The following is a 23,260-nucleotide window of genomic DNA, read 5'->3' as shown; positions in this document are numbered from 1 at the left end:
GATGACACCTAACTTATTTAGTTTTATTTATTATTTTAGGGGCGTAAAAAATTCTGAACTTTGTATGAAAATATTTGCTTTGTGACGCTGTTCTCAGAGACCCCTGACTTTTTTAAATTTTTGTCACTGTCATTTTTATTGGTGCCACATACGTTTTGATCACTTTGTATTACATTTTTTGGAGGGGGGGGGAGTTTAGAGATGCTATACCTATTGACACAGCGATCGGGTTTATTATACATTTTTTGTTGTTTTTTTTATTTAGGCTTTATAATGTATTTATAATGTATTACCTTTCACTAGAGCATAACTTTTTAAGATATGTGGTTCACATTTACATATAAGTTCCTTTTTCCTCTTAGTGAATTATATCTTTTATCAACCTGTGCTAAAGAGTTAAACCAATTAAGAGGAGTAAGCAAATTAAGTGAAGGATTGGTGCTAGTAACAAACACCCCTCCGACATGGTTATTGTTCCAGTATGGATGTATATTTTACCTGATGAAGGCTTTTTTTTAAGCCGAAATGCGTTGTTTTTACTCGGTACATTTCAGAATAAATATCTTTTTAATTAAGCCGATCTATCATGTTACAATTTTTTGGAGCGCTGGCACCAGACTGGGCTTCTGCATCTTTTTACTTTTCACCTGCGGATGACTGAGGATCGCCCCGTTGACCAGGAGCCGTGCAGCAGACCGAGCAACTAGGACCTTGGTTTGGGACACTCGCCCAGGGCCAATACGCTGTTCCTTCAAGCTCAGTTTGGTGAGTGCCTCTATTTTGCACTTTTATTTGTGATATTTTTAATATTGTGCTTAGATCCTGGGTGGTGCTGTCACTTTCATATTCCCTATCCTCAGTGTACTATATGAAAATTCAATTTTCATATTTCATGTTTGTAAGCTATGCCTTATTTATTTGATTGTATATGAGTTGGTGACTCTAGTCTATGTTTGGATGTGAAGGTCAGTTTTTTAAGTTTGTATTCATTAGCCTTCTGACTGAGCACTCCGCCTCTTAGCCTCAGGCGTTTTTAATCACAGCAGGACCTTACCCCTCCAGAGATATAGATTTTAGTCTAAGAGAGGATTCACAGGTTCCCATACAGATGAAGACTTTATTCTAAGAGAGGATTGGCATTGTTAGGTCCTGGTAACGAGAAACGCCTTAACGTGGCTACCATGTACACATGAATTGGCCAATTTATGCGCTAAGCTTTCTCAATTTTTCATATTTCTAGTGCACTAATGCAATTCAATTTTCATATTTAATGTTTGCAAGCTATGGCGCTACAGAGTGCTGCCTTATTTATTTGATGGTAGCCAGCTCCAATCACATCTGTTAGAGGTAGGTGCTGGCTGTATAACACAGCTGACACTCGCCTTGTAAGCAGTAGGCTCAGCCTCTAAGTCGGCTCCATACACCCACCTCTGACAAAGAACGTACATGTACATGCTATAACTGGAATGGATTAAATATTGATGATCATGAGTATCAGATCTCTGATGGTCTATAAGGGCCAAAATGTTCCAGCGACTAACGAGTACCATTTCTGGTGCAGCTCACACAGGCGCATGTGTGCCTAATTCAGCATCTTGTACTCCAGCAAGGCTGGTGCAGTGTAATTGTGTGCTATGTCGGTCTTAATGAATCAGCCCCCAAGGAGTTTTTCTAGATCGCCTTCAATTAGCCCCAAAGGAATTTTTCTAAGCCACCTTCAATCATTGATGCACCATAATAAAGAATGATGTTCTCACCTTGCTCCAGATTGAAGAACGCCTGTGACAGAGACTGGACGTCACTTTTAGGAACTTTGTATGACATCAAGGAGGCAAATCTGAAATCAGGACAAGTATATTATTAGGGAGAACTGCATGGCCTATAAGTCTTCCTAAAAAGGAGGAACTGTACCCCTTATACACTTTGGCAAAGACCTCTCACCCAGCCAACCAGTCTAATATTTGCACTGTCGAAGGGTTTAAAAACCTTGTACTATCTGTTTGTAAATGGAAGTTTTGGTTGGGGTCTACACTCTTGATATTATGTAGCATGGGCAGATATTGACTTTTAGAAGTGCCACCTCCAATAGGTGGCACCATAGGACCTGGTCTCTTCTGTGCACACAGGAGAGCGCAGGGTGCGCATTAGGACAACACGAGGCATGTAGGAAGTGAGAAGATACTGGATGTGGTTGTTACTTGGTTGCCCAATATGGCATCAGAGCTGTAGGGGGGTGCTAATCATAGTCCCGCAGGTGGTGGGCTCACGCAGAATTTGCGTAATATCTCTGTATTGCAGTGTTTTGGCCTGTTAGCGCTCTTCTATTGAGCCCCAAAGATGTCAGACTTCATAAAGCCCCTGCCTGCCGTTAAAACCCTAAGGCGCCCTGCAATCAATCCTACTGACAGCTGTCATCTTTACCCAATTCGGGGCAGTAAGGGCGATCCGGGTGAGCCTCATCATACCTCTCTTGGCGGCTGGCATTGGGGAAGTGTTTCAGGACCTCCCGATGCAGGAGCTCCATCTGCTGCATTCCCGAGTCAGCATCGAGCTTCAGATCTAAGGAGAAATGGCGACCAAACTTACTCTTCAGGTGCTGAACTGAGCCGATATATCTGGAATGAAAGGCAAGGACGAACTAAATAACATGTTACATCTCAGAAACATCTCCTTCGTGATAGATCATACGATATATCCATGGACTGCACCCACCTCAGCTCCCCGGATACCATGATAGCCACCCGGTCGCACACAGCTTCTGCCTCCTCCATGAAATGCGTGGTTAGCACCGCCGCCTGCTCTTTGCCTTTGAATGTCGACCGTATCACTTGCCTGAAGATACATGACAGTTGTGAGTAATGACACAGCCATAAAAAAAAATTATACACAAGCATCGCAAAGTCAAGCCGTGCTCACCACATGCGCTGCTTCGCCTTGGAGTCCATGCCGTTGGAGGGCTCATCCAACAGGACGACGTCAGGATTCCCCAGCATGCTGAGTGCAAAACACAACTGGAGAGGAAACAGTATATTCATAGGCCTATCCTGACAATTGTTTATCTACAATTCAGGCCTAAAAGGCTTAAAATCACCTTTCGCTGGGATCCCAAGGAAAGCTTCTTAGCTGGTTTACAGAGATCTTCCTTCATGTCCAGAGTTTCTACTATCCTATAATCAGAGAAGCCATGAGAGGTGAGAACAGCAATAAAAGTGGGCTGCGCGTCAGCTGTGTCATACAGCCAGAACCTGCCTCCAACAGCAGAGATCAGAGCCAGCTCCAATCCCAGCTGTGTAACCAAGGTGCAAAGTGCCAATGGTTTGCTATTTCAGCCGAGAGCCCAAAGCTGTTCCCCTTGTACGCATATGAAGTTCAGACCACAGCTGGGCTTCATAAGAAACTGTTAAATTAACTATATACTTTAATACTGAATGACTGCAGTATACAGTGGCATGTAAAAGTGTGGACACCCCTGGTCATTAATGTTATTGTGAACAGTTAAGGTACCTTCACACGAAACGACATCGCTAGCGATCCGTGACGTTGCAGCGTCCTGGCTAGCGATATCGTTTCGTTTGACACGCAGCAGCGATCAGGATCCTGCTGTGATGTCGCTGGTCGCTGAATAAAGTCCAGAACTTTATTTGGTCGTCCGATCGCTGTGTATCGTTGTGTTTGAAAGCAAAAGCAACGATACCAGCGATGTTTTACACTGGTAACCAGGGTAAACATCGGGTTACCAAGCGCAGGGCCGCGCTTAGTAACCCGATGTTTACCCTGGTTACCAGCGTAAAAGTAAAAAAAAAAAACAGTACATGCTCACCTGCGCGTCCCCCAGCGTCTGCTTCCTGACACTTACTGAGCGCCGACCCTAAAGTGAAAGTGAAAGCACAGCGGTGACGTCACCGCTGTGCTGTTAGGGCCGGAGCTCAGTCAGTGTCAGGAAGCAGACGCTGGGGGACGCGCAGGTGAGTATGTACTGTTTGTTTTTTTTACTTTTACACTGGTAACCAGGGTAAACATCGGGTTACTAAGCGCGGCCCTGCGCTTAGCAACCCGATGTTTACCCTGGTTACCCGGGGACCTCGGCATCGTTGGTCGCTGGAGAGCGGTCTGTGTGACAGCTCTCCAGCGATCAAACAGCGACGCTATCGCTGCAGCGTCGCTTCGTGTGAAGGTACCTTTAAGCAAGCTGAAGATGAAATGATCTCTAAAAGGCCTACAGTGAAAGATGACACATTTCCTATGTTTTAGGCAAAAATTTTGTATGTGCACGTGTGTGTGTGTGTGTGTGTATATATATATATATATATATATATATATATATATATATATTTTTTTTTTTTTTCCCTTCATCTTTTACATTTTAAAAATTACTTAAAGGAAAGACAGTGGAGGCAAAAGTTTGGGAATCCTTGGAGATTTGTGTGCTCAGATAGTTTTGACCAAAGTTTCAGAACTTACTTAACCTGTTGGCCATCAAAACACCACTGCTGGCCCAAGCACTGTGGTCCCCAGGAATCTGTTACCCACCCCTGATCTAAGGTTTGTGTGGAGAAAACAAGGCACAGAATTTCAGGAAAAGAACATCTCACTAACTATTACGCATGGGGGTGGATCAGTCATGCTTTGGGTTTGTGTTGCAACCAATGGCACAAAGAACATTTCACGGGTAGAGGGAAGAATAGATTCAATGAAATTTCAACAAATTCTTAATGCAAGCATAACACCATCTGTAAAAAAGTTGAAGTTGAAAAGAGGATGGCTTCTACAAATGGATAATGACTAGGGATGAGCAAATAGCTTTGGATAACTCCTTATCCAAATAGCTATAGCGCTTACCGAATAGAAGCATCGGGAACTCGGATACCTGGAGCGCTCCCAATAATAAGCTGTTTGCGCCGCAGCTGCATGTGTCGCGGCTGTGTGACAGTCACAACACATGCATGGAAAGCCTGTTTGTTGGGATCTCCATGCATGTGTTGTGACTGTCACACAGCCGCCGCGCTGAAGAGCTGATTATCAGGAGCGCTCCAGGTATCCGGGTTCCCGATGCTGCTATTCGGTAAGCAGCTATTCGGATGAGGAGTTATCTGAAGCTATTCGCTCATCCCTAATAATGACCCTAAACACATGTGAAAATCCACAATTGACTACATCAAAAGGCGAAAGCTGAAAGGTTGTACAATGGCCCTCACTGTCCCCTGATCTGAACTTCATTGAAAATCTGTGGCTAGACCTCAGAATAGCAGCGCATGCAAGATAACTCAGGAATCTCACAGAACTGGAAGAATTTTCTAAGGAAGAATGGATGAAAATCCCTCAAACAAAAATTGAAAGACTCTTGTCTGGCTACAAAAAGCGTTTACAAGCTGTGATACTTGCAATAAATGCAGGGTGCCCAAACTTTTGCATTGGCCCATTTTCCTTTCTGTAATTTTTAAAATGTAAAAAATGACAATCTATATATTTGTTTGTTTAAAATACAAAGGAAATCTGTCGTCTTTAACTCTAGGCCTTTTAGAGATCTTTTCACCTTCAATTTGATTAACTGTTTACAATAACAGTAATTTTGACCAGGGGTGCCCACATTTTTACATACCACTGTATAGTACAAGTCAACAGTCAATTGCAGCCTCAAGTTTCCGAAAAAAAATGTTAAAAATATAAAAAACATTCCCAATGTAAAAGTAAATTACAATAATAATAATAATAATACTACAAGAAACACATTCAGTGTCTCCATATCTGCAAATGTAAGATCTATCAAAACATAACAAGTATCTAACCTAAACAATAAGAGCAAAAAAAAATATGTTTTTTTAAAATATTCCCAATAGAAAAGTTAATAATAAAAAAAAGAAACACATTAAGTATCGCCATATGTGCAAAAGTCAGATCTACCAATATATAAAATTATTTAACCCTAGTAATAAGCACTGGTGACGCAAATAAAAGCAAATTTGGTTATGGCAATTCCCCCAAAAATGCAATAAAAAAGGTATCAAAATGTTTTGCGCATAAAGGAAAAAAGCTATCACTCAGCTTCAGCAACAGAAAAATGAAAAAGTTACGGGTCTCAGAAAATGGTAAAATCAACTTTTTATTTTTTAAAATGTTGAGAATTTTTTTTAATCACTAAAATAATTAAAATATACAAGTATCAACCATAATCTTACTGAACTAGCAAATCATGTTGCCAGTTCATTTTTACTGCACAATGAAAACTGTAAAATCAAAGCTTAAAAGAACAATGACCGAATTGCATGATTTTCGCCATTTCACTCTAATTGGAATTTTTCTCTATTTTTTCACTTGTAAATTGTTTCCAGTCACTTAAATTATTTATAAAACACTGTAAAAGTAACACCCCCCACCACAAAAAAAAATTGTGGAAATGCAGTTTGTGTTTTGTTTTTACATAATTTCACCTCGCTTGGATTTTTTTTTCTAATGGTGTAATCCAAAAGTAGAACCTGTCCTTCAAAAAAAACAAAAAACTAAAAACAAGCCCTCGTACGGCAATGTAAGTGCAAAAATTAAAAAGGTATGGCTCTTAGACGGAGAGGCAAAAAAACAAGCATAAAAATGAAAAAAGGGATTAGATAAATGTGCAGATATATTCATGTCCTGTAATCGGGCTACTAGACTTCATACCTTTTTATTATCTCTTTCAAGTTGCTTTTGCTCATGCCTTTAATGGATCCATAGGTCTCTAGATGTTCCTCTAGCCTCACCTCAGGCCACAAATAGTTTACTTGGGGAGAATACCCCACAAAGCGGACGGAATCGCTTCCTCGTTCTGCAGAGTCTGTGTCACCTATTAAAATCTAAGGACACAATATCGACTGGATGTATTAATACAACCCACATCACACTGCAATGTTGTTCTTATTGTTTGTTCTATGCCCCTTTTTACAGGGACTGATAATCATTCCTGACCATCTGCCTGTAGAAAAATGGCAGAGATTAGCTGATGAACAGTCAGGAGGAGTACAACAGCTAACAAACAAGCAGGGAGTGTGTACCAGCTGACAAACAAGCAGGGAGTGTACAACAGCTGACAAACAAGCAGGGAGTGTGTAACAGCTGACAAACAAGCAGGGGGTGTACAAGAGCGGACAAACAAGCAGGGAGTGGGTAACAGCTGACAAACAAGCAGGGAATGTGTAACAGCTGACAAGCAAGCAGGGAGTGTACAACAGCTGACAAACAAGCAGGGATTGTGTAACAGCTGACAAACAAGCAGGGGGTATACAACAGCGGACAAACAAGCAGGGAGTGGGTAACAGATGACAAACAAGCAGGGAGTGTACAACAGTTGACAAACAAGCAGGGAGTGTGTAACAGCTGACAAACAAGTAGGGGGTGTACAACTGCGGACAAAGAAGGTGGAAGTGTACAACAGCTGACAAACAAGCAGGAGGTATGTTACATTGAAAGCTCACAAACCTGTCCAGCGTTTGGCTCGGTCTGACCAACCATGATGTCCAGTAATGTGCTTTTTCCGGCTCCATTTGGCCCCACCAATCCAAGGATTTCGCCTGGAATAAAGAGCAGATTATCCGTGAGAGACCCAACTATATGTTCCGTATATATACGTACGTTCTCCGCAACGACCAAACTTGCCTTTTCTTACACAAAACGATATGTTATTGGCAACTAGTTTTCTCATTGCCTTTCCAATTATGGTTTTGCCTTTTTCTTCATATTCTTTATGTAGACCACTGACCATGATGGCGGGCTTCTGGAGTAGAAGAGAAGTGGATGACTATTAGTCCTCTAAGTAGACTACAAAAAACAAGTCAGAATAAAAATAAAATGTAGAAAAATATATAAAGAAAAATTTGCATCATTCTCTCATTTTCCTTCATTAAAAATAAAGAAATTTGAAAAATTAAACATATTTGGTGTTGTTGTGTCCTAATAAAAGTCAGAAAAAAAATATACAATTATTGAAGCAAAAAAAAAAAAAAAAATCAAAACGGCAGAATTGCCACTTTTTGAGTGCCAGTTTCCCCACCCAAAAAAGAGATTCAACAAAAAGCCATGAAAATGTCATATGTACCCCAACATGGTATCAATAAAAATATCTGCTCAAAAAATGCTACTACCCAGCTCTATGGAGGTTGGAAAAAAAGTTATGGGTATCAAAAAAAAGTGACAAGCTTTTTTCTACAAATTTCAGAAAATAACCCCAAAAATTGGACAAGTTTGGCACGGCGTAATCATACTGACTTGAAGAATTATTTCGCTAGGTCATTTTTACAGCACAAAATCAAGTCTTCATATGGATGTGTCTGGTCTTGAAATAAGGGAAGGAAAAAAACTAAATTCCTGGGTCCTTAAATGGTCCCAGGAATTTTTTTCTGTTTATGAGGTATTAATAGGTATACCTCGTAGCAGTTTGATGCCATGTACTCTCCAACCCTAGCTCTTTCCACCCGCACATCCTCGTCCTCATCTTCAGGGACCTCCGTGAACTTCCAAGTCTTATTTTTCTTATCTTTTGTCCTGCGAGGAAAATGCAGTGTAAGGCAGGCGTCACACTAGAACTCTAGCATGAGAAAATATTCAGAAAAGTTCCCACGATAGAGTTTATATGAGTTTATGCCACCAGGGGGCGCAGCACCGCAAGTCAACAAAGTTGCATTCCATTCATTCCCCAGTTTTTACAGCCAGGGGAGGCTGCATTAGCAGGCTCCTGGTTGTAAAATTATTTAACCCCTTCAGATGGATTTACATCGTGGGACATGACTGTACGGCGGGTATGGGATATTGTTGCTTTATTATTTTCATTTTTTTCAGAAGACAAGGGTCGTCAGTTGGATTTAGAATACAATAAAGATATTAAAACCCCATGTGTATTTATTTCATTAAAATACTTTATTCATAATGTGTGCATGTTTATTTAACAATTTATTACTATTGGATTAATAATGGATAGGTGTCTTATTGACCCCTCTCCGTTATTAACCTGGCTTAATGTCACCTTACATTAGCAAGGTGACATTAACCCCTTATTACCCCATATCCCACCGCTACACGGGAGTGGGAAGAGAGCGGCTAAGTGCCAGAATAGGTGCATCTTACAAATGTGTCTTTTCTGGGGTGGCTGGGGGCAGATGTTTGTAGCCAGGGGGGGCCAATAACCATGGACCCTCTCCTGGCTATTAATATCTGCCGTCAGTCACTGGCTTTACCACTCTGGCGGAGAAAATTGCACAGGAGCCCACGCCAGTTTTTTTCAGTGACTTAACCCTTTATTTTAACACCTACAGCTCCCAAATTTAGCACACACACAGTATTAACATTAGTAGTGAGGAATGTGTAAAAATATAACGGATATGAAATGGTTTACCGTATGTAAACCATGTCTCATATCCTGTCGGGTTTGATAAGATAGAAAAGATTGAAAAGATAGCAAAAGCCGACAATTGAATTAACGGCTTTTATGCTATCCAGCTCTGTATGAAATATAAATATATATATGTGTGTGTCAATTATATATATATATATATATATATATATATATATACTTTTTGTTTCTCCAGCGATCAGTCCAATGGTAGACTAAAATATACCTTTTTTTATCCATTAAAAAGTTCCAGATTTCTTCAGTTATGATATTGCATACAATCCCTTATGGACGACATGTTTCGACACCACATGTGTCTTCCTCCAGGTCCAAATGACACTTGGACCTGGAGGAAGACACATGTGGTGTCGAAACATGTCGTCCATAAGGGATTGAATGTATGCAATATCGTAACTGAAGAAATCTGGAACTTTTTAATAGATTTAAAAGGTATATTTTACTCTACCATTGGACTGATCGCTGGAGAAACAAAAAAGTTTTTTCTTTACATGTGTGGACTTGTCCCAATCCGTTTTCCGTGTGAACTGTAACCACAGGCTGGATGTATTCCTGTTTCTTCAAAGCGGTAAGCCGGCTTTGCCAAAAACTGTTATATATATATATATATATATATATATCTATAATATAACGCTGGGAGCGTCACTCTGTCCGAAGCCTTTATAGACTGCGCAAGCGCAAGCGCCGGCGCAGTCTGGACCCCACAGAGTGACGCTCCCAGGAGATCGCGGTATGCGTAAGCGCTGAACGCACACCGCGATCTCCAACGGAGAAGCAGGGACGAGCCAGGAGGGTGAGTATGCAATACTTACCTGTCCCGTTCCACCGACGCGATTCCGGGCCATGAATGTCCCCCTGCTCCCGGAATCGGCGCCTGCGCAGTCTTCAAGAAAATGGCGCCGGAAAGCGCGGACGCCTGTGGCGTTCAGTTCAGAGGGCGCGATGGCGCGCTTAATGCGCACCGCCCTCTGACTGAACAGTCACAGCCAGAGGACCCGGAAGACGGAGCGGTGGAACGGGGGACAGGTAAATATAGCAAGTGCCGGGGGCCTGAGCTAGCGGCGACTCCGGCACCTGACCCCCACAGCGCGCCGGTGTCCCCGCCTGCTCAGGTCCCCAGCACAGCCGCCCGCACTCTCAGCACCACCACGCACAGCCGCCCGCACTCACCACCGCCACGCACAGCCGCCCGCACTCACCACCGCCACGCACAGCCGCCCGCACTCACCACCGCCACGCACAGCCGCCCGCACTCACCACAGCCACGCACAGCCGCCCGCACTCACCACCGCCACGCACAGCCACCCGCACTCAGCACAGCCGCCCGCACTCACCACAGCCACGCACAGCCGCCCGCACTCACCACCGCCACGCACAGCCGCCCGCACTCAGCACAGCCGCCCGCACTCAGCACAGCCGCCCGCACTCACCACCGCCACGCACAGCCGCCCGCACTCACCACCGCCACGCACAGCCGCCCGCACTCACCACAGCCACGCACAGCCGCCTGCACTCACCACAGCCACGCACAGCCGCCCGCACTCACCACAGCCACGCACAGCCGCCCGCACTCAGCACAGCCGCCCGCACTCAGCACAGCCGCCCGCACTCAGCACAGCCGCACTCGGGCAGTAGAGCCGGAGAGAGAAAGATGGGAGCAACATATGGCAGAATGGAAACAGGAACAGGCAGAATGGGTGCAGCACATTACAACAGAATGGGGGCACAGGATGGGAGCAGCACATGACAGAATGGGGGCACAGGATGCGAGCAGCACATGACAGAATGATTGCGCACGATGGGAGCAGCACATGACAGGATGGGGCGCAGGATGGGAGCAGCACATGACAGGATGGGGGTGTAGGATGGAGCAGCATATGACAGGATGGGGGCGCAGGATGGGAGCACATGACAGGATGGGGATGCAGGATGGAGCAGCACATGACAGGATGGGGATGCAGGATGGAGCAGCACATGACAGGATGGGAGAGCAAGATGAGAGCAGCACATACCAGGATGGAGGCCATATACCAATATAAATGCTCGCCACATAGAACGGGTTCAATAGCTAGTATATATATATATATATATATATATATATATATATATATAGTATATATACCTATTCTATGTGTAGACATTTATTTTATCTATTCTATTCTAACCTGTCAGTGTGATTTTACTGTACACCGCACTGAATTGCAAGTCACACGCATGGTCCGTGTGTAATCCATATTTTTCTCGCCCCCATAGACTTTCATTGGTGGATTTTTTGCGCAATACGCTGACAAACGCAGCATGCTGCGATTTTTTCAGCCCGTAAAATACGGCCGAGAAATATACGGCTGATAGGAGCTGCCCCAAAGAAAAACATTGGTCCGTGTGCAATGCATTGTTTTTGCGCCTCTCGCTCGTCCGTATTCCTCTCTAGTGTGACGTCGGCCTAACATTTACTTGCAGTGTAACTTTCCATCTAATGTCCTTACTTTCCATAGCCGGTATACATATAATCACGTACCTGAAAACAGGGTCTTTCCTTATGGACTTGCCTCCATTCTTTAGCTCCAGGTAACCCAGAATTAGGAGTAAGATCAAACACTGCAGATAGGGCTGCAAAGAAATGTACCCGTATATCAAAATTCCATGTGCCTGTTGGAAGCAGTAATGCTTCACTATTCACAATGAACTAATCAGAATTGGGACAAGGAAGAATCGTTGCAGCTTACTGGATTAAAGGCGTTAACCCATGAGTTACTTTCATGTTAAAAATCCATTTTAAAGTAATTTGCAGTGCTTCTAGGACGAAAAATATCTCTTCAACATTTTTTCCTTTGGTATTTTCCCCATACTGCTGCTGGGGCAGGCTCTGGGCTAAATCAGTCTCCTCACCCCTCTGGCAGCTGATGGTATAGCACCTTCTTACTACCCTAGCAGATAACATGGACAAAGCATTTCAATGCGAAACGCGCGTCGGGTGTGGTGGACTCCTGGCCCTTTCTCCATTACTTGGTAAATATGTGTTGGTGTGCAAAATAATATCTTTATAGTAAGTGGTGGTTTTTTGGATACCTTGCATGTGGAAACATATGGCACATTAGCCTTTCATATTTAGACTACATGCTTATTCCTATTTATGATGTGTTGTAAATGTTACCTATTAAACTACCACGCTGTATTTAGCTGCTAAAGTCACCATGCCCCTTTTTTGTAATGTGAGTTATCTGCACATACCAGTGTATATATATATACATACATATCTCTGTAATTGTTGCCAGTTGTCTACCCTTTTTTTCTGTGTCTGTTATCTCTCACCTGTTGCCTAGTTAGGCTTTTTATGACCATTTGTGGTCTTTTTTGACACTAATAAAGTTGTTTTTTTATATTATCAATGTGTGGTGCCTTTTTCTATAGGTGGATATACCCTAGCAGATGTAGACTTATTCAGTCATACTGCCATTATCCTGCAGAGACCTAACTTTATGCCCTGCTTGTCATGAAAGGAACAATACTCTGATTCTGGGGGTTGACTTTGAACAAACTTAGTCTTAGACTTTCTTCTCTGGCAGCTGACAGTATAACTTCTTACTACCCTTGCAGAAGGAGGCTTCTCATTTGTACTGCCATGCTCCTTAAGAGACAATGCTTCTTCCCAATAATTAGGGTAGAAACCAATTTCTGGCTGCTCTGCGGCTAAAGGCAGGCTCTATACAGCGTGTTCCAAATTATTATGCAAATTGTATTTAAGTGTCATAATAATAATACATAAATAATAATCTTTATTTTTATATAGCGCTAACATATTCCGCAGCGCTTTACAGTTTTGCACACATTATCATCGCTGTCCCCGATGGGGCTCACAATCTAAATTCCCTATCACTATGTCTTTGGAATGTGGGAGGAAACCGGAGAACCCGGAGGAACGCACGCAAACACGGGGAGAACATACAAACTCCTTGCAGATGTTGTCCAAAGATTTAATTGTTTTGTTTTTCAAATAAACTCGTGGATGGTATGGTGTCTCAGGGCTCAATGGTTCACTGAAATCAGTCTTAAACACATGTGATAATTAGTTTTCCAGGTGATTCTAATTAAAGGAAAGCTACCGTATATACTCGAGTATAAGCCGAGATTTTCAGCCCATTTTTTAAGGCTGAAAGTGCCCCTCTCGGCCTATACTCGAGTCATTGTCCAAGGGGGGTCGGCGGGAGAGGGGGAGCGGCGGCGGCTGTGACATACTCACCTGCTCCTGGCGCGGTCCCTGCATCTCTGGTCTCCGGGCGCTGACAGCTTCTTCCAGAGTTGAGCAGTCACATGGTACCGCTCATTACAGTAATGAATATGGACCCGATTCCACTCCCACAGGGGTGGAGCCGCATATTCATGACTGTAATGAGCGGTACTGGTGACCACTGAATGCTGGAAGAAGCTGTCAGCACCCGGAGATCGCAGATGCAGGGACCGTGCCAGGAGCAGATGAGTATAATGGGGAGCACTGCGCAATATTCACCTTTCCTTGTTCCGGGCGCCGCTCCATCTTCCGCGTCCTCTGCAGTGACGCTCAGGTCAGAGGGCGCGATGAAGTGGTTAGTGCGCGCCCTCTCCCTGAACGTTAGTGCAGAGGACACAGCGGCACCAGAACGAGGACCGGTGAGTATTGCAAGTGCCGGGGGGGCCTGAGCCACGAGAGGTGAGCATGTCATTTTTTTTTTTAAATAATTGCAGCAACAGCATATGGGGCAAATGTCTCTATGGAGGGGGCCATATTCAACGTTTGTGCAGCACTATATGGGGCAAATATCTTTATGGAGCATCTTATGGGGCCATAATCAACGTTTGTGCAGCATTATATGGGGCAAATATCTCTGGAGCATCTTATGGGGCCATAATCAACATTTGTGCAGCATTATATTGGGCAAATATCTCTATGGAGCATCTTATGGGGCCCTTATTAACCTTTGTGCAGCATTATATGGGGCATATTTTAATATGGAGCATCATATGGGGCTAATCATGAACTGTATTGAGCATTATATGGGGCTCCTGATTCAATATGGATATTCAAAAACACTTAACCTACTGATATCTCAATTAATTTTACTTTTATTGGTACCCGTTTTTATTTTTGAAATTTTACAGGTAGCTGCTGCATTTTCCACTCTAGGCTTATACTCGAGTCATTAGGTTTTCCCAGTTTTTTGTGGCAAAATTAAGGGGGGGTCGGCTTATACTCGGGTCAGCTTATACTCTAGTATATACGGTACTTAAAAATGATGTTCCACATTATTAAACAGGCCACAGGGTTCAAGCAATATGGGAAATAAAAAGGATCTCTGCTGCTGAAAAGCGTTAAATAGTGCAATGCATTGGACAAGGTATGAAAACATTAGATATTTCACGAAAACTTAAGAGTGATCATCATACTGTGAAGAGATTTGTGACTGAAACAGAGCACAGACAGAGTTCATGCAGATAAAGGCATAATGAGGAAGGTTTCTGCCAGACAAATTCATTGTATTAAGAGAGCAGCTGCCAAAATACCATTACAAAGCAGCAAGCAGTTATTTGAAGCTGCTGGTGTCTCTGGAGTCCCTCGAACCTCAAGGTGTAGGATCCTTCAAAGGCTTGCTGTGGTGCATAAACCTACTATTCGCCCACCCCTAAACAGTGTTCACAAGCAGGAACGGTTGCACTGGGCCCAGACATACATGAAGACTAATTTTCAAACAGTCTTGTTTACTGATAAGTGTCGAGCAACCCTGGATAGTCCAGATGGATGGAGTAGTGGATGGTTGGTGGATGGCCACCATGTCCCAACATGGCTGCTATGTCAGCAAGGAGGTGGAGGGGTCATGTTTTGGGCCGGAATCATGGAGAAACAGCTGGTAGGGCCCTTTAAGATTCCTGAAGGTGTGAAAATGACGTCTGCAAAGTATATAGAGTTTCTGACTGACAACTTTCTTCCATGGTATAAAAAGCAAAAACGTGCCTTCAGGAGCAAAATCATCTTCATGCATGACAATGCACCATCTCATGCTGCAAAGAATACCTCTGAGTCATTGGCTGCTATGGGCATAAAAGGAGATAAACTCTTGTGTGGCCACCATCTTCCCCTGACCTCAACCCTATCGAGAACCTTTGGAGTATCATAAAGCAAAAGATCTATGAGGGTGGGAGGTCGTTCACATCAAAACAGCAACTCTGGGAGGCTATTCTGACTTCATGCAAAGAAATACAAGCAGAAACTCTCCAAAAACTCACAAGTTCAATGGATGCAAGAATTGTGAAGGTGATATTAAAGAAAGGTTCCTATGTTAACATGTAATTACTTGGCCTGTTAGGATGTTTTGGAGTTAAATAGCTTTTTGTTCAGTGAATGTGACCTCCTAATGCTGCAAATTCCACAAATGAGCATTTTCAGTTCTTTAAAACATATCAAATGTTTAGAAATACTACTGTGCCTAATAATTTGGAACAGTGCATTTTGAGTTTTTATTCATTTTGGAGATTATACTGTTATCATTGGGAGGTTTCTTCAATAAATTTCGTTGTATACTCTAATGGGTGATGACTTTTATTAGACTGACTGTCATTTGCACCAACCATTTAGGAAAGTCAGAGAAAAATATCATTTGCATAATAATTTGGAACACGGTGTACAGAATCCTTTTCCTCTCCTCTGGCAGTTAATATAGTCCCTTTTTGCGTTCCCTCAGGAAAAAAATATTTTCCGTTATACTGCCATGATACTGAAGAGAATCTGCTCCTTCCATGACAAGCAGGACAGAAGACTATTTCTTTTGGCTCCAGTGATGTTAATAGTAGCTGTGGGATGAATCAGTCTTCTTTCTCCTTTGCAAGCTGACACTATAATCCTTCTTGCTTTAACTGAAAAAGGAGTTGTCTCAGCTATACTGCCATGTACTGCAGAAGTTATGCTCTTTCCATGACAATCAGGGTTTAATGCAAATTCCATTGGCTACTTTGAAGGTAAGTGTGGACTCTGGACAGAATTAGTCTCCTTTCCCCTCTGGCAGCTGACAATATAATCCATTCTACTGCAGAAGCTCTGCTCGTTACCTGACACTAAAAACTATTTACATTGACTTCTCTGCTCTTTAGGGCAGACTCTGGTCAGAATTAGGCTTCTTCCCCCTTTGGCGGCTAACAATATAGTCCATTCTTGCCTTAACCGAACAAGAAGTTTTCTCAGTTATACCGTCACACTACTTCAAAAGCTCAGCTTGATCCCTGACACTCAGGGTAGAAAGCTACTTACATTAGCTGCTCTGCAGTTGATGGCTGACTCTGGTCAGAATTTCTCCCCTTCCCCCTCTGGCAGATAATATGTTCTCTGCCTGCTTCCATTGAGGGATTTTTTGCAAGTGTATTATCTGCAGGACCTCTGTACTTTCCCTGAAAATCAGGTTGGACAGCTACTTCTATTGGGTGCTGTGCAGCTGGGGGCAATCTCTGGAGAGAATCAGTCTCCTTCCCCTTCTGGCAGCTAACAATTTAGTCCATTCCTGTTTTCAATTAAATCATTTTCTCAGGTATATTTCCATGCTACTTAAGATGCTCTGATCCTTCCCGCACAAGCAGGACACAAACCTATTTCTATTGTTTGTTCTACAGTGATCATCTGATCACCATACAAAGTCCTAACTGTGGGGTGAGTGACTGAGCAGGACACCTCTGCACAGCTTATTATTCCATACAGCTAAGGTATAGGTCATTTTTTTGTAAGGAGAGAGGCGTATACTTTGCGGACATTTGACATAAATGCCTTAGCAAACTGCTTGTGTGAACATCTTACAAGTGCCGTACTCTATCAGTAGGATTAGACGCAGCTTATGTGTCCCGACACAACCATTATACAGTCCACCAAGGACACTGATCCCTTGCAGTTTCCTAAAGTAACACATTAGGTAACCGCTCTTACGTACAGATATGACAGACACCAGCACTCTTCCCAGTTGTGTGTAGCTGTTTTCATCTCCTGACACTTTCCAGGCCATCTGCGAGACAGAAATACCAATGAGAACAAGCACAACCCGTGTCACTATAAATGGCGACCAAAACAAAAAATCAGAACAGACGAAAGTAAAGGAAAACAAACCTATACCGCTCTTCAATCCCCCGCCGTCAGGAAGCACCACTGGTTTCTTATGCGTTCAGTGAGGAGAAACAGAAGGAAGGTGGCACTCCCCATCGGCTTCAGTAACATAGTCCTTTGTTTTGTCAAAGACATCAGACAAGATAAAGGACTGTTTCACTAAAGGTACCGTCACACTAAACGATATCGCTAGCGATCCGTGACGTTGCAGCGTCCTCGCTAGCGATATCGTTTAGTTTGACACGCAGCAGCGATCAGGATCCTGCTGTGATGTCGCTGGTCGCTGAATAAAGTCCAGAACTTTATTTGGTCGTCCGATCGCCGTGTATCGTTGTGTTTGACACCAAAAGCAACGATACCAGCGATATTTTACACTGGTAACCAGGGTAAACATCGGGTTACCAAGCGCAGGGCCGCGCTTAGTAACCCGATGTTTACCCTGGTTACCAGCGTAAAAGTAAAAAAAACAAACAGTACATGCTCACCTGCGCGTCCCCTGCCGTCCGCTTCCTGCTCTGACTGATCGCCGGCCCTAAAGTGAAAGTGAAAGCAGAGCGGTGACGTCACCGCTCTGCTGTTAGGGCCGGAGCTCAGTCAGTGTCAGGAAGCAGACGCTGGGGGACGCGCAGGTGAGTATGTACTGTTTGTTTTTTTTACTTTTACGCTGGTAACCAGGGTAAACATCGGGTTACTAAGCGCGGCCCTGCGCTTAGCAACCCGATGTTTACCCTGGTTACCCGGGGACCTCGGCATCGTTGGTCGCTGGAGAGCGGTCTGTGTGACAGCTCTCCAGCGATCAAACAGCGACGCTGCAGCGATCGGCATCGTTGTCGCTATCGCTGCAGCGTCGCTTAATGTGACGGTACCTTAAGGCTGATGGGGAGTGCCACCTTCCTTCTGTCTCTCCTCACTGAATGCATGAGTTATTTCTATGGTGAAGCACCACAAGAAGGCTACAGATGGTGACATTTATGGAATTTAAGACTGGTGCCCATTAGCTTCACTCTCACATATATTACCCTCTGCTTACTGCCTGCAGGGACCATGTGTTGTTCATCAATCACTGTGACCACTGCAGACAATCCGATTACCTCCGATACCACTACACATGGCATTAGAAACTGGAGCGTGTTCTGTGCCATCCCTAGGGCAATGAAGGGATTAAAGGGAACTTGTCACTACAGTCATGTTGCCAGGGGTTTGGGGAGCATAAATCGAGTGACTGGTTACCTTAAATGCCTGTACCCCTGGTGGTCTAGGGTAGGGAGACATTTAATGCCAGCATCCCTGGTGGTCTACAGTAAGGGTCTTGTCTCAGACTCCTGCTTCCTCCCAGCACTGATCATCAAGATAATTGCAGACAGAAGACAGAGAGAACTGTGCAGCCATACAATTACAGAGGTATAGTTCTCTATGATTGGGGAGGGCAGATATTCTGCCCGCCCATTAATGTTTTTTATGCCCGAAATCTGAATGTAATGTAGTATATACAGGGGTTGGACAAAATAATGGAAACACCTAATGTTTTGGTATCATAATCTTCGAACATGTGATAAACATGCAAACCGCGGGATATGGTAATGTTTTGTAGTTGATTATTTGTGCTATGTGATATGTGTATGTAAATTAACTGTTTGTTTTGCATAATTGTAAGAACATTGATGAGAACCTGATACCAATGGCAGACCTCTCGGATTTTCAAAGAGGCCAAATTGTTGGTGCTCGTATGGCAGGCGCTAGTGTAACAGAAAGTGCCCGAATGCTTGGCGTGTCAAGAGGAACTGTCTCCAAAGTAATAACTGTGTTTGAAAGAGAAGGAAAAACGTCCGCAGCAAAGCACAGGTCCGGCCAAAAGTCAAAGTTGACTGAGAGAGACCGTCGGACTCTAAAACGAACTGTGAGAGAGGATCGCAAGACCAGGGCTCCGAAAATCACTGCTGAGCTCAATGAACACCTACAGAACCCAGTTTCCACGAAAACTGTTCGTCGGGAGCTGTACAAATCTGGATTCCACGGAAGAGCTGCAATTAGAAAACAGCTGCTCTCAATGACAAATGTTTCCAAGCGTTTAGAGTGGTGTAGAAACCTCCAGAATTGGTCCCACGAGCAGTGGAAACGTGATATTCTCAGACGAATCATCATTTACCCTATTTCCGCCTGAGTGCACGTTTGGAGACAGCCGAAAGAAGCATTCCATCCAGACTGCCTTCTCCCAACCGTAAAACATGGTGGAGGTTCTGTGATGATCTGGGGTGCTATTTCGTGGAGATCCGCCAGCCCATGGAAGAATTAACAGCTGAGATTATTTAGGCATTTTGGGCGACCAAGTGCATCCAATGGTTCAAGCACACTGTCACGCTCACGCCCTGACTGGTGGGCGTGAGCTCGGGGGTTTGTGGCCCCACTGTGCCACAAACCAGACTACCCTGGAAGGGGCGTGACTATGACAGCTGCCTGTGTTTTCACTGGAGCCTCTGATGGTGAGGTAAGGCTTGTGCGGCAGGCAGCTGCCAGGTGCTACTCCAGGGTGGTGTCTGGCTGTGGCTGCTGATCCCACTTGAGAGACAGGGACACCAGGATTGGTGCGGGCATCAGGCAGGACTGGCAGAAGAGCACGGCTGAGACACAGTAAGCTGGCACGGCTGAGACACAGGGCTGGCAGAGACACGGCAGAGAACACAGGGCTGGCAGAGACACGGCAGAGAACACAGGGCTGGCAGGAACACAGGACTGGCAGGAACACAGGACTGGCAGGAAACACAGGACTGGCTAGGATGGCAGGAACACAGGACTGGAAGGCACGGCAGGACTGGCAGGAACACTGGGTTGGAAGGCACGGCAGGGAACACAGGACTGGTTGATGTGGATTATGAAGGAACAGGTAGGGACCTGTTCACACAGGAGATGTAGGTACGGAAACAAGCCAGAAGGAAAGGAGAATGAAGGAACAGGTTGGGACCTGTTCACACAGGAAGAGAACCGCCAGGCTGCGAATAGGAATGGTAGAGCAGCTAGAGCAGTAGTGTAGCAACAAAAGCTAAGCAGAGCAGAACCGCAAGGAATACGGAGAGTAGCTGCAGCGAGAGGTTTCTGCAGCAAAGCAGAGCGGAGCCACAAGGAATGTGGAGAGGAGCTGCAGCAAGGGATAACTGCAGCAGCAGAAGATAAGCAGAGTAGAAAGGAGCAGAACCGCAGGAGTGCGGAGCAGAGGTAAAGCCACAAAGGTACAGAGCAGGCAGAGCCGCAAGAGTGCGGAGTGTAAGCAGACTGAGAACACAAGGAAAGACACAGCAGGGAAGGAAGCCACAGACAGGGAGACCGAGATAAGACTAAGTTCAGACAAGGAAATGGAACAAGACAAGAAACAAGGACAAAGACACAGGGACCAGGATATTCTGCCTCCTGGAGAGCGGACAACAAGACCAAGGCAATAGCACAGAGAAAAGCCTCCAGAGAGGGAGTAACACAGAGCAAGGCCTGGCAAACTCAGAAGCTAAACACTAAGGGCTCATTTCCACATGCGAGAAACACGTCCGTGTCTCGCATGTGGAAACCAAGCTGTGGCGCCGGCACTTTGGAGCGGAGCATGTGTTCCTATGCGACCGCACGCTCCGCTCTGCGCTCTGAAGTGCCGGCGCCACAGCTTGGTTTCCACATGCGAGACAAGGACGTGTTTCTCGCATGTGGAAATGAGCCCTAACTGAGCTAACACATTGCACAGGCCCAGAACACTGGGTGGAGCTGCACTATATACTGGAGGCCTCTTGGTAATTGGTCAGGAACAGATTAGACAGATGCACCTGATTCCTATAAGAAACAGAGAGTTCAGGCGCCGGCCCCCTATACACACAGCCATGAAGCATGCAGAGAGCAGAGACACAGAACATGGAGCTGGCATGAAACAGAAACCACATCATGACCTGGAGCAGTGGGTAAGATAGTGTGAGAGATGAGAGGCCATGCCGTGATGCCAGCAGAGTTGTTACACACTGTTCCCGGAGGGGAACGCCATCTTTCAGGATGATAATGCACCAATTCATACAGCTAGAATTGTTAAAGCATGGCGCGAGGAACATTCTAATGTAGTTGAGCATCTCATCTGGCCCCCACATTCCCCAGACCTCAACATTATTGAGCATTTATGGTCGATTTTAGAGATTCAAGTTAGACGTCGATTTCTGCCGCCATCGTCGCTCAAAGAACTGGAGGGTGTTTTAACTGCAGAATGGGCTAAAATTCCTTTGGAAACAATTCACACCTTGTATGAATCCATACCTCGGAGAATTGAGGCTGTAATCGCCGCAAAAGGTGGACCTACACCATATTAAACTAACATGTGTTGATGTTTCCAGGTGTTTGCATTATTTTGTCCAACCCCTGTATGTGTTATTATAGTCACTGATGTCCATCTTCCCCAGTTTACAGTGCTGTTCCGATCCTGTTCTTGGTCACATGACTTCTATTTTGACTCTCTGGTTCACATATGGAGCTATGTGTTAGCTGGAAGTGACTTTTACAATATAAGTCTATGAATGCGCAAATTGCCTCTTCTGAGAAAAAGAGGACTTAACTCTATAGCGCCACCTGTTGGTAGTAGCGATCCTACAAGTCACAATCAACCCTTTAACGAGTTGTGCAATATGACTTAGGATAAAAGCCAAATCAGTATCTCAATTCACAGACACGGTGTTTCGGGCTGTTGGCCCTCGTCAGTTAATTTTGCGGATTGTTCACGGTTTTCTCGCTATTTAATGCATTGGGAAGCTCTGGAAAAAAACGTGCAAAAAATGAGTCAAAAACGCGCAAAAAAACGCAAAAAACACATGCGGATTTCCTGCAGAAAAAGTCCGGTTTTGTTCAGGAAAATTCTGCAGAAAATCCTGAATGTGTGCACATAGCCTTACACAGATTTAGGGCATACAAATGTAATGGGAGTGATTGGGCCCAATCCTGCCCAATCACAGAGAACTGTGCAGCTATTATTACATGGCTGCACAGTTCTCTCTCGGTCTCCTCTTTGCAGTTATTAATGCAGTGTTCTCCAAGTTTGGTCCTCAAGAGCCACCAACAGGTCTTGTTTTCAGGATTTCCTTAGTATTGCCCAGGTGAGAATTCCATCATCTAGACAGGCAATAATTCCATCACCTGTGCAATACTAATTTTTATGTGTTCTATTGATTAATGTAATATAAATTAAAACGTGTCTTACCTACTGAACCCAACCTGAAGAGGTGACCCTTTTTGGAGCAGATCGGGATACTCTAACAGCAGCGATTTTATGTTTTGTTTTTTTTTATACACAGAATACAAGTAAGGCTATGTCTCCACGTTCAGGATGGCCGGCGGGATCGCCGCATCGGCGAAGCCGCTCAGCGCTAAGCCCCGCCCCCTTTCTGGGACGCAATCATGCCGGATGTGTTAACTCTTCACATCCGGGATGATCGCTCTCTCCCACAGGGCCCTGTGATATGCCTTGCGGGGACGCTGCGTCCCCGCAAGGTGTACGGACATGCTGCGATCTGAAAAGACGCGCAGCATGTCCGGAGTCGCAGGGCCGCCGCGTGCGGGTTTCCACGCATAGTGGAGACGGGATTTCATAAAATCCCCTCCACTATGCTGGAACATCTGGACACTGCTTTTTTGACGCTGCAGCTCTGCGCAGCGTCAAAAAAGCAGTGTTTCCTGACCGTGGAAACATACCCTAAAGCTCACCGGTGCACTTACGTTTCTTAAAACAAGAACAAAATACATGCAGGTATAATAGAAAGACGCAA

The 23,260-nt window shown here is 44.5% G+C and overlaps 1 protein-coding gene across 4 annotated transcripts in view; it reads right to left on the bottom strand.

Moving 5' to 3' along the window:
- The window catches only part of ABCA5 (ATP binding cassette subfamily A member 5), a 172,155-nt gene that overhangs the window by 10,312 nt on the left and 138,583 nt on the right, over positions 1-23,260 (bottom strand). For all 4 annotated transcript variants that reach the window (XM_077253455.1, XM_077253451.1, XM_077253452.1 and 1 more), the window contains 11 exons: positions 17,317-17,388; positions 11,892-11,983; positions 8,394-8,511; positions 7,627-7,744; positions 7,450-7,541; positions 6,655-6,827; positions 3,092-3,167; positions 2,917-3,011; positions 2,713-2,832; positions 2,466-2,615; positions 1,758-1,837 (listed from right to left, as the gene is read on the bottom strand). In XM_077253455.1, the coding sequence (XP_077109570.1) occupies positions 1,758-1,837; positions 2,466-2,615; positions 2,713-2,832; positions 2,917-3,011; positions 3,092-3,167; positions 6,655-6,827; positions 7,450-7,541; positions 7,627-7,744; positions 8,394-8,511; positions 11,892-11,983; positions 17,317-17,388 (1,186 nt within the window). The remainder of the gene's footprint in view (positions 1-1,757; positions 1,838-2,465; positions 2,616-2,712; positions 2,833-2,916; positions 3,012-3,091; positions 3,168-6,654; positions 6,828-7,449; positions 7,542-7,626; positions 7,745-8,393; positions 8,512-11,891; positions 11,984-17,316; positions 17,389-23,260) is intronic.

Source organism: Ranitomeya variabilis, chromosome 4 (genome assembly GCF_051348905.1).
Source record: "Ranitomeya variabilis isolate aRanVar5 chromosome 4, aRanVar5.hap1, whole genome shotgun sequence".
NCBI lineage: Eukaryota > Metazoa > Chordata > Amphibia > Anura > Dendrobatidae > Ranitomeya > Ranitomeya variabilis.
Note: the sequence above shows the minus strand (reverse complement) of the source record. Positions and strands in the feature narration are given on the sequence as shown.